The 11,683-nt window shown below is 46.3% G+C and overlaps 1 protein-coding gene across 1 annotated transcript; it reads left to right on the top strand.

The window, feature by feature from the left end:
- Positions 1-2,904: 2,904 nt before the first annotated feature.
- Positions 2,905-11,174, top strand: LOC311307221 (V-type proton ATPase subunit S1-like protein; the record flags this gene model as incomplete). The annotated part of the gene is made up of 6 exons (XM_084436019.1): positions 2,905-2,932; positions 7,110-7,189; positions 8,802-9,043; positions 9,413-9,463; positions 10,365-10,608; positions 10,938-11,174. The coding sequence occupies 6 exons, from the start codon at positions 2,905-2,907 to the stop codon at positions 11,172-11,174; spliced, it is 882 nt and encodes a 293-aa protein (XP_084292145.1).
- Positions 11,175-11,683: the final 509 nt, after the last annotated feature.

The raw sequence follows: 11,683 nt of genomic DNA, 5'->3' as shown, positions 1-11,683 counted from the left end.
AATACAATTACTTTATTTCAAAATGTCTGCAATTCATCACAATACATAAGCTTTTTTTCTATTAGCCACAATAGGTCATGGTTAAAGATACGCTTTCACTGCTTAGAGGTTAGGGTAAGGGTTAATGTTAGGCGTTGAACTCCTAGTGGTTAAGGTTAGTTTTACAGTAAGGCTGAGGGTCAAAGAGAAAGCATTGAACTTGGTTGGTTTAAAACCTGGGACATATGGACATTACAAGGCCGACAGTTCCATCCTACCACCTTGAGCATTGCTTGTTGATTTTTTTTACACTCACTCAGTTAATGCATTTCTCAAATAGCAAAAACGCATCATACTGTTGGTCTGCTTAATCAATGATACCAGGTTCACTGAGCACTTTGTACTTCTATCAGAGCTGCAGCCCTGTAATGTTACTGTATGTGCACCATGAATCACCCTACAGTGAGTTTAGATGGGGAGTTTTACTGAGTGGCCATGTAGTTATGCGTCAGATTGTTACATGTTTGGTGTCTGGGCTAGAGAACTGGTTCCAGTGAAAGGTGTCACACACACACACACACACACACACACACACACACACACACACACACACACACACACACACACACACACTGAGATCCCACCTCACCGTATCAGTGCAGAGATTAAGTGGCAGGTATCTCCTAGCGTCAGGTCTTGGTCTTGGAGGGGAGGCTTACTGTACACCCAGCGTGTAATTTGATTTACAGGGAGGACACAGCAGCTTACTCACCAGCGTCAACGACCTGCTCTTAAGTCAAATCCAGAGTTGGCGGTGGAACTGAACCGTGAGACGCGAGACCGCCCTCCATGACATGTTTCCTACAGTGTGCCAGCATGAGGTCGGAGAGGGCAGTCCACCTTCCAAGTGCTGGACTATAGAAGGGAGGGCCAGGAACACGGGAGGATCAGCACTCAAACTGTTTGTACAGTCGCCATTCTTGGCCAGTTCGCCCTTGGAAAAAAGATTTTAAACGCAATGGGTCCAAACCTGGTTAAATAAAGGTTAACGAGAAACAGACATTGCCAGGACCTGGTGTAGGGTCTTTCAGTCAGGTTCCTAGTGAATTAGGTGCTACTCAGCTATAGTACCATAACAGATCAATGGTCGGTAGAACCGTCTGAAAGCTAGAATCAATTTACCCAAAAATCGTTCCACTCAAAACAAAACATCTTTGGCTTCTTTTCACAAAATGTTAATATATTCCTCTTTAGTTAATCATGTGGTATCAGGTACAGTACTAGATTGATTTGAATAATTCTGTGTAAAGTTATTTTTTCATTTGACCTGGATTTGACCTTGACCTCATTCATCAAAGTGGATTGAATAGGTAGGTTGGTACATTAGGTAGGTAAGTAGGTAGGTATGTAGGTAGGTAAATAGGTAGGTAGGAAAGTTGGTAGGTAAGAAGCTAGGTAGGTAGGTAGGTACAGTAGGTAGGTAGCTAGGCTCGTAAGTAGGTAGGTAGGTAGGTAGGTACAGTAGGCACAGTAAATAGGTAGGTAGGTAGGTACAGTAGGTAGGTAGGTAGGTTGGTAGAAAGGTAGGTAGGTAGGTAGGTAGGTAGGTTGGTAGGTAGGTAGGTAAGTAGGTTGGTAGGTAGGTAAGTAGGTAGATAGGTAGGTACAGTGGATACAGTAGGTAAGTAGGTAGGTAAGTAGGTACGTAGGTAGGTAGGTCGGTAGGTAGGTCAGTAGGTAGGTAGGTAGGTAGGTAGGTAGGTAGGTACAGTGGATACAGTAGGTAAGTAGGTAGGTAGGTAGGTAGGTAGGTAGGTAGGTAGGTAGGTTGGTAGGTAGGTAGGTAGGTAAGTAGGTAGGTAAGTAGGTAGGTAGGTTGGTAGGTTGTGGGGTAGGTAAGTAGGTACGTAGGTAGGTAGGTTGGTAGGTAGGTCAGTAGTTAGGTAGGTAGGTACAGTAGGTAGGTAGGTAGGTAGTTAAGTAGGTAGATGGGTAGATAGGTTGGTAGGTAGGTCAGTAGTTAGGTAGGTAGGTACAGTAGGTAGGTAGGTAGGTAGTTAGGTAGGTAGATGGGTAGATAGGTTGGTAGGTAGGTAGGTAGGTAGGTAGGTACTGTAGATAGGTAGGTAGGTAGGTAGGTAGGTAGGTAGGTTGGTAGGTAGGTAGGTACTGTAGATAGGTTGGTAGGTAGCTAAGTTGGTAGATAGGTAGGTACTGTAGGTAGGTTGGTAGGTAGGTAGGTAAGTACTGTAGATAGGTTGGTAGGTAGGTAGATAGGTTGGTAGGTAGGTAGGTAGGTAGGTAGGTAGGTACTATAGATAGGTTGGTAGGTAGGTAAGTTGGTAGGTAGGTAGGTAGGTAGGTAGGTAATGTAGGTAGGTAGGTACTGTAGGTAGGTAGGTACTGTAGGTAGGTAGGTAGGTAGGTAGAAGGTAGGTAGGTAGGTAGGTACTGTAGGTAGGTTGGTAGGTAGGTAAGGTGGTAGGTAGGTAGGTTCTACTGATTGTTGATGTATTGTTCCCCAAGGGGAAATGGCGGTGTTACAGCATCAGTATACAGGAAGGGCAGTCAAGACAGTACAACAAACAATCCTCCTGTTATGGCGACAGAAGAGGAGTATTTAGATCATCCAGACCTTGTTCACTCTAATGCCATATCACTGAGAAGAGGTTTGGAGAAATTCATTCATGTTTATTATATTCAACAAACTAGCAACAACAAACTGACTGTGTATTGGGAACTTGAGAATATAAAACCTGACTTTGTCAACCCAATGACGTTGTTCTTATGTAACTGTAAAAAAACACTCCCCATATACTGAAATAGTCCTGGGTAACAAGGTGGCAATATTGTTCTCTAATCTACATTTTGGAAACTCATTAGCGGCAGCCATCTATGACCTCACCCTTTAATCCCTGTGCCCTAATGGCACCACCCCCGCTGTGTCCCTCCGGTGACTGTTCTAATCCTAATCCTTTCCCAGGGGTTGGAAAGCTGGCGAGATAACGGACCAAGAATGTCTGGCTAACAAATTAACTACCCTGGAATAACCTAATACGTCTCTAAACAGCGGCTCTAGCAACCTTTGCTACAGTATCTCTGTCGGGTGTTACTGTAGCTTCCGGTTGCTGACTAAGTGATGCTGCTACTGTAGCTAGTTTCCTCTGAGATATAACTGTCTATTTCTGTGAAGTTCCCTGACTGACTGCTGGACCCGCCAACTGCTCCCCATGTGGCATTGTTGTCATACGTTAGTTAGCTTGTTAGCAAGTGAGTAAGCGGTCTGACTGGTGAGATGCTGTAATTGGGCAGTTGCTGGATATTAATAGTCATATTGTCTTCTGGTCAGCTGTCCCGCCTCAACGGTGCTCCCTCTCTCTACAGTAGGTCGTCCTGGGATGAGCCTTCCATCAACTCCCTGCATGTTCTTAACCTGGCTCAACAACGCTGCTGAGTCTAGTACTGCCTATTGCGCCTCATGTAAACTAACCCAGATCCAGACAGATTGAGCCTCATGTAAACTAACCCAGATCCAGATAGACAGACCACACTTAAAGGAATAGTAAAGGGAAAATGCATGTTTAGCCCTGTTTTAAGGTTACTTATGATCATATACAATGGTTAAGATCAAAACGTTGACAAAACTAGCATTTTCGAGAAAGTTGATAATTGCTCTACCACCGTTTTGGTCATACAATGGATGTGGATGGGCATCTTGAAAAATCATTCAAAAACATGTTAAACTCGATTTCAAAGACAAGAAACTCACCTAGGTGTTAGTTGGCGTTCTGACATATAATTCACCATAAAGTAAGATTCTAGTTCATCTGGAAAGGCTTTTTAAAAATATTAAGCATCAAACTATTTAGTCGCAGCACATACATGTGTAAATTTCCGCTTTAACTGATTCCGATCTTGCGCAATGCCTTGATCTCGCGGTAGGCAACGTCCGTGGATTCCGGCTCAGCTTCCTTATTTGAAAAGCTAGCCGCAACAACAACTCGTGCAAAGCATTTGTTTGGGATCTCAACAATGACACGCTATTGTGCCGTTGCCAATTCTGGCAAAATCCGTTCATCTGTAACTTGTCATAGACTTCCCTACAACGATTTCAAAGACAAGAAGCTCACCGAGGGTGTAATTGGTGTCCGTTGGTGTTCTGACATCAAATTCGCCGCAAAGTATGAACCCTGTAGGGTTTTATTGATCATTTTATGAAATCCATTGACTTGTATTGATGCGACCGTTGTAGATGTGTAGATCAATCCGCAGAGGGGATTCAGGAAGCGGAACTACTTACGGTAGCTATTGTTTATGTTAGCTAGGCTAGCTAGTTTGCTCACTGCTCACGCTACTCTTTAGCTCACAGACAAGGAAGCCCTAGGCTACAGTTCAGAAAACGCTTATCAAAATGGTTGATCTAGAAGAGTATGAATTTGATCGCGAGGAATTAGACTTTGACGGCAGCGCTTATCGTTTCGAGCCTGAATATAGTGAGGAGGAACTACAGCAAATGGAAGAGATGGACGCTCGCCAAACCGCAGAGCCAGAGATGGTTGATGAAGCTGTCGCTATACCACGAACCACGGGTGTTTGGTGGTGTGCTTGCAAACATTGCCAACAGATGCCCACCGAAGAGGAAAGTTTGTGCTGTACCGAGTGGGACCTGTTGCTAACAGCTGACATGGCAAACCTTTCGGTCCATGAGTCTGACTCCTTGCCTGTTGAAAGTGAGTCCTGCTTTTACCACTAGTATTTATGTCCAAGCAAATAAATCTACAGTTTTGGTAATTTAATGCTGTAAGACCACTTCTTACAATTCTATTTTTCTAAAGTTAATCTTAGCTAACTAGCTAGCTTAGATTATTATTATTATTATGCTTCAACACACACACACACACACACACACACACACACACACACACACACACACACACACACACAGGCGCACACACACAGCTGGCAATAAGAACTTACCTCAAGTTCTTCCACTCGTTCGTCTTCTGTAGTTCCTCTATGTAAAGTCGGAACAGCATCACATTTGAGGAAAACCCTTTTGGGAGATTTCTTTGAGAATAGCCTAGGCTTATAACATTTGTCCTCAAAATGCAAAGCGCACACACAGTGATCTAAGACCCGAAGAATATCCACGGGTGTGTTTACGTCCAAGTAAAGATATTCTAGCCACAACTTCAATCTTGCAGGATCGTTGTAGGGAAGTCTATGACAAGTTACAGATGAACGGATTTTGCCAGAATTGGCAACGGCACAATAGCGTGTCATTGTTGAGATCCCAAACAAATGCTTTGCACGAGTTGTTGTTGCGGCTAGCTTTTCAAATAAGGAAGCTGAGCCGGAATCCACGGACGTCGCCTACCGCGAGATCAAGACATTGCGCAAGATCGGAATCAGTTAAAGCATGTATGTGCTGCGACTAAATAGTTCGATGCTAAATATTTTTTAAAAGCCTTTCCAGATGAACTAGAATCTTACTTTATGGCGAATTATATGCCAGAACGCCAACTTACACCTAGGTGAGTTTCTTGTCTTTGAAATCGAGTTTAACATGTTTTTGAATGATTTTTCAAGATGCCCATCCACATCCATTGTATGACCAAAACGGTGGTAGAGCAATTATCAACTTTCTCGAAAATGCTAGCTTTGCCAACGTTTTGATTTGAATCATTGTATATGATCACATGTAACCCTAAAACAGGGCTAAACATGCATTTCCCCTTTACTATTCCTTTAAGGAAGCCAACTACATCATGGACCAAGCCTGTGTAAACTGTCCAGGCATGTGTGTGTATGTGTGTGTGTGTGTGTCTGTGTGTGTGCAAGCGTGTGTGTGTGTGTCTGTGTGTGTGCGAGCATGTGTGTGTGTGTGCGCATGTGTATGTGCGTGTGTGTCTGTGTGTGTGTGTGTATGTGTGTGTGCGTGTGTGTGTGTGTCTGTGTGTCTGTGTGTGTGTGTTTGTGTGAGCGTACAGTGTGCATTTCTGTGTGAGTTCTTGTGGTAAGCCCATTGCCGGGGCATTATGTTGGTGATTAGACAGTTAAAGGGATCTGGGATTACTGCGGGCAGCAGGGGTCCAGAGCCTCAGAGGGCCCAGTCTGCCAGCCTGCCTGTGTCAGTAAGAACAGGACAGCCCGACCATCCGCCAACACATGTGGAGGTGTCCTTGCTTTGTGTATGTAGGTCAGAACTATCAATTCATGGAGACAGGAAGTGTACAGTCTGTGAATGTATCAAACCATTTGTTTTAGTAGACTGTACCACAGGCTAATCGATTCACTTTTATGTTTTTCTGTTTGATGATTTTATAGTGTCATCGCAAATAAGAAATTGTTCTTAATATGAAATAACCCTTTAACCACAAGTCTGTTTTTCTTCCTTCCTTGTTCTCTTCAGCTCAGATGGGCCTCGTCAGACAGTGAGAATTAGAACAAGTAAGTCACAGCTTACAACAGCTGACGTGACCTGATTTAGTCAATCTGCCATGGCAATGCTATTATAGGGCTGATTCAGTCAACCTGCCATGTTAATGCTAGTACAGGCCTGATTCAGTCAATCATCATGGCCTGGAGATAAGAGGGAGCTGTTCATGGCAGGCCATGTCAATACTAGTACAGATCAACCTGCCATGTCAAAGCTAGAACAGATCACCCTGCCATGTCAAAGCTAGAACAGATCACCCTGCCATGTCAAAGCTAGAACAGATCACCCTGCCATGTCAAAGCTAGAACAGATCACCCTGCCATGTCAAAGCTAGAACAGATCACCCTGCCATGTCAAAGCTAGAACAGATCACCCTGCCATGTCAATGCTAGTACAGATGAACCTATAACAAAAAAAGTATCGCACACCAAGCTACTCTTGTGAGGTGCTGATCACTGGAATAAGTGTTTCGGACGAAACGGTCTAGATATGTGACACATCAATAAAATAACTGCATATGGAGCCAAGAGTATGCAACACTCTTTTTCTTAAAGATCAACCTGTCATATCAATGCTAGTACAGAGGCCCAGTTAGCAGCCCCACCTTAGATGATTACTAGAGGCATCATTGTACAGTATCATTGATATTTAAACCAGGGTGTGTGTATGTATGTGTGTGTGTCTCTTTCAGATCCAGATGGGTTGGGTTTGGAGAGTGAAGATGTCGATTTGGACCCTGAAGAGGAAAACCCACTTAGGAGAATACTGGAGGTACAACTCTCTCTCTTTCCCTCCCTCTCTCTCTCTTTCCCTCCCTCTTTCTCTCTCTCTCTTTCCCTCCCTCCCTCTCTCTCTCTCTCTCTCTCTCTCCCTCCCTCTCTCTCTCTCTATCTCTCTCTCTCTCTTTCTCTCTTGCACACACACACACACACACACACACACACATGCACACACATGCACACACACACACACACACACACACCTTGACATGCAAACAGTCGTTCAACAATCTTAACTTACACATTATTTACATGTGAAAATGTCATGGCATGCATCACAATGTTAATGTTTCCATCAGTGACTACAAACCACAAAGAGCTGAGCGTGCACCCCTCAGGACTAGAGAGATAGAGAGAGAGACTCCTCACCCCTCAGGACTAGAGAGAGAGAGAGAGAGAGAGACTCCTCACCCCTCAGGACTAGAGAGATAGAGAGAGAGACTCCTCACCCCTCAGGACTAGAGAGAGAGAGAGAGACTCCTCACCCCTCAGGACTAGAGAGAGAGAGAGAGACTCCTCACCCCTCAGGACTAGAGAGAGAGAGAGAGAGAGAGAGAGAGAGATACTCCTCACCCCTCAGGACTAGAGAGAGAGAGAGAGAGAGAGAGAGAGAGAGAGAGAGAGAGACTCCTCACCCCTCAGGACTAGAGGGCTAGAGAGAGAGAGACTCCTCACCCCTCAGGACTAGAGAGAGAGAGAGAGAGAGAGACTCCTCACCCCTCAGGACTAGAGAGAGAGAGAGAGAGACTCCTCACCCCTCAGGACTAGAGAGAGAGAGAGAGACTCCTCACCCCTCAGGACTAGAGGGATAGAGAGAGAGAGAGAGACTCTTCACCCCTCAGGACTGGAGAGAGAGAGAGAGACTCCTCACCCCTCAGGACTATAGAGAGAGAGAGAGAGAGAGAGAGAGAGACTCCTCACCCCTCAGGACTAGAGAGATAGAGAGAGAGACTCCTCACCCCTCAGGACTAGAGAGAGAGAGAGAGACTCCTCACCCCTCAGGACTAGAGGGATAGAGAGAGAGAGAGAGACTCTTCACCCCTCAGGACTGGAGAGAGAGAGAGAGACTCCTCACCCCTCAGGACTATAGAGAGAGAGAGAGAGAGAGAGAGAGAGACTCCTCACCCCTCAGGACTAGAGAGAGAGAGAGAGAGAGACTCCTTACCCCTCAGGACTATGAAAGCCTTCCTGCAGCAGTGGCGCATGCTGTATCTTATGAGTCACCCATTGTGAGGCTGCGCCTGAAGAGAGGCTCCGACTACAGCGGTGTGATATCAGCTCTTTGAGGTCTTTGAGCACACGAGTCTCTCAGAGTCTGGTGTAGGACCACATCGCCCCCTGGAGGACAGTGTGTTCACTACCTCTCTCCAGGTGTTTTTACAGTACCTAGGGTACTTTTACGCTGTTGTGCGGTCGTCTTACGTGCGTGTCCCTTACATTCACCGCAGATGATGTTATTTATAACGACTTCTTCTCCGACCGATCCCTCACATCTTTTCCACCCATCTACCTTTCTACTCCTTATCCTTTTTTTTGCTCTCTACTCTACTACTCTTGCTCTCCTCTCTTTTGCCCCTCTACTCCTTGCCCCTCTCCGCGTACAGCCCTACGGCTGGCATCAGCAGGGCCAGCCCCGGGGCAAGAGGAAGCTGCTGCAGTCCCTGGGCGCCGGGCCCTACTCCCCGCTGAGCGTGTCCTACAACGGCAACACCTGCATCCTGTTCAAGGCCAAGCGGCTGGCCATCCGCTACAAGAACCACACCTTCGTGGACCTGACGGAGAAGACCTTCGGGCCCAACGCCCCCGTGGACACCAAGGGCTCCATCTGCACCAAGGAGAAGGCCACGTAAGACCGAGTCAATACCCACCCAGCCTACGGACAGCCCTGAGTGTCTAGTCAATACTATGGAGGGCGCTGACTATCTAGGATAATAAAGCAGACCCTGAAAGCCTGTCAAATAACCGGGGTACACTTGATTTAGTTTGCCAAGCAATAAGAACTGGTGGAAGTGCCTCGAAAGTACAAATGCTGAGGTAAATCAAACACACCTGAAATACTTTCAACGTATGTGATCCTGCCACTCAGGTCTGCTGGTGAAGTGGTTAATGAACCCGATGCTGAGGTGATTCTCAGACGAGTGGAGTTAGAATTACTGGGGTTCATCGTTCTTGTGCTGGGGTGTGATTGGACCCCAACTGCTTATTTCCCACACAGGCTCTCTCTCCGATTTGGGGATGTGGAGGACCTACGAGGACTTGTCATCAGGTAAAATAAAAACATCCCAAATCTCTGTTCCTCTGTGCCCTGTCCTAATCCCTCCATCATCCCCAATAGTTCCTCTCTACCCTATCCTAATCCCTCCATCATTCCCCATAGTTCCTCTCTACCCTATCCTAATCCCTCCATCATTCCCCATAGTTCCTCTCTACCCTATCCTAATCCCTCCATCATTCCCCATAGTTCCTCTCTACCCTATCCTAATCTCTCCATCATTCCCCATAGTTCCTCTCTACCCTATCCTAATCTCTCCATCATTATCTACTGCTCCTTTCTATTATGTCCTAATCCCTCCATCATTCCCCATACTTCAGTCTCCCTATCCACCCAGTACATCCCTAAATCTGCACATTTTGCTTTTGATTATCAACAAAGTTATCAACATTTCACCTGAATTACAAAGTTCTATGTCCATATGAGTATGCAATTTGGTGAAGGACAGTGCCTGATTATAGAATAGAATTAGGATTAGAATAGAATAGAATAGAATAGACTGAACTAAACTAGACTAGACTAGACTAGACTAGACTAGACTAGAATAGAATAGCACAGAACAGAATAAAATAGAACAGAACAAAATAGAACAGAATAGGATCAAACAAAACAGAATATAATAGAATAGAACAGACTATAATATAATAGGATAGGGTAGGATAGAATAGGGCGGAATAAGACAGAATAAAATAGAATAGCATATGATAGGATAGAATAGGATGGAATAGAAAGATCGTCATGGTGTACTTCACTAGAAAGGTCTTCATAGCGTACTTCACTGGAAAGGTCTTCACAGCATACTTCACTAGAAAGGTCTTCACAGTGTACTTCACTGGAAAGGTCTTCATAGCGTACTTCACTATAAAGGTCTTCATGCGGCCCGTCCTCCCGTCAGGCTCCAGATGTCCAACACCTTCTACGAGTCGGCCGGTCAGAACTGGTTCACCCTGGACAGTGTTCACATACATTACAACTGGACCCAGGAGGCCACGTTCAATGCCAGCGAGGTGTATGCCCCCGCCACCTCCTCCTACCACTGTCAGCACGTCAGCAGCCTGCATAAGTACGACACTCTCCTGGTGCCCAGCTCACACACAGACACCTCCGCCAACTGGCACATCACCTTCACCGACTTCCAGGTACAGACGTGTCTTGGATCGGCCTTTTGTCTAACTGTAGGGATGTGTGTATGTGTGTGTGTGTGTGCGTGAGGGGAATGTGCTAAGGGTTTGCTCTGTCAGTCTGTTGGTCTGCTGGTCTACCTCTCTGTCTGCCTGTCTTTCTGCCTGTCTGTCTGTCTGTCTGTCTGTCTGTCTGTCTGTCTGTCTGTCTGTCTGTCTGTCTGTCTGTCTGTCTGTCTGTCAGTCTTTTGTACCCCAGCTCGGCCTATAACCACATTCTCTCTCTCTCTCTCTTTCTCTCCTTCCTACTCTCCCTCCCTACTCCCCCTCTCCCTACTCCCCTATAGATCCAGGCCTTCAACGTGCAGTCGGACAAGTTTGCTTCGGCCAGCGACTGCGCCACCTTCCTGACGCCCGCCATCCTGATGGGCCTGGTGACCTCACTGATCCTGCTGCTGGTCCTGGCCTACGCACTGCACATGGTGGTCCACCTCAAACACATCGACCGCTACGAGGAGCACAAAGCCACCGTCTACTTCCCCCGGAGCCCCGAGGCAGAGCTGCCAGATAAGAACAGCTTGTGAGAAAGGGGGGAGGATGCAGAGAGAGAGAGAGAGAGAGAGAGAGAGAGAGAGAGAGAGGTGAGGGGTGATAGGAAGGGGAGGAGGAAGAGGAGAGAGGGGGGTGCAAGTGGATGGACGATGGGAAGTGTCCTCAGAACGCCTGCTTGTGCTTTTATGTTTGTTTGGAATAACAAGTCCTAGTCATACAGTATAAGCTACATGTATACACCATTAGTTGATTAACTTAGACAAGCACAGTGTTTTCCCATGTTGCTTTGGGCCTGTCATTGGTAGGTGCGATCCACGTTGCAGCTCAAAACATAAATCTGGAATTACACGTTTTGCTGAGTCATGGCAAAGACATGTTGTTGTTGTTTTGTTTTGTGTGTGTGTGTGGGAGGGGGGGAGGGGGGGGGCACTGTTTGAGCACCTGGCTGGAGTGAATGGACTCCACCTCTGGCCTTCCAGACCCCCTGGGGTCTCCCACCCCACCCCTGCTGGACTGGAGTCTGGGACTAACTGTGAAGCGG

The sequence above is a fragment of the Borostomias antarcticus genome (assembly GCF_949987555.1).
Source record: "Borostomias antarcticus genome assembly, chromosome: 3".
Lineage (NCBI taxonomy): Eukaryota > Metazoa > Chordata > Actinopteri > Stomiiformes > Stomiidae > Borostomias > Borostomias antarcticus.
This window is presented reverse-complemented; position numbering and strand designations above follow the sequence as displayed.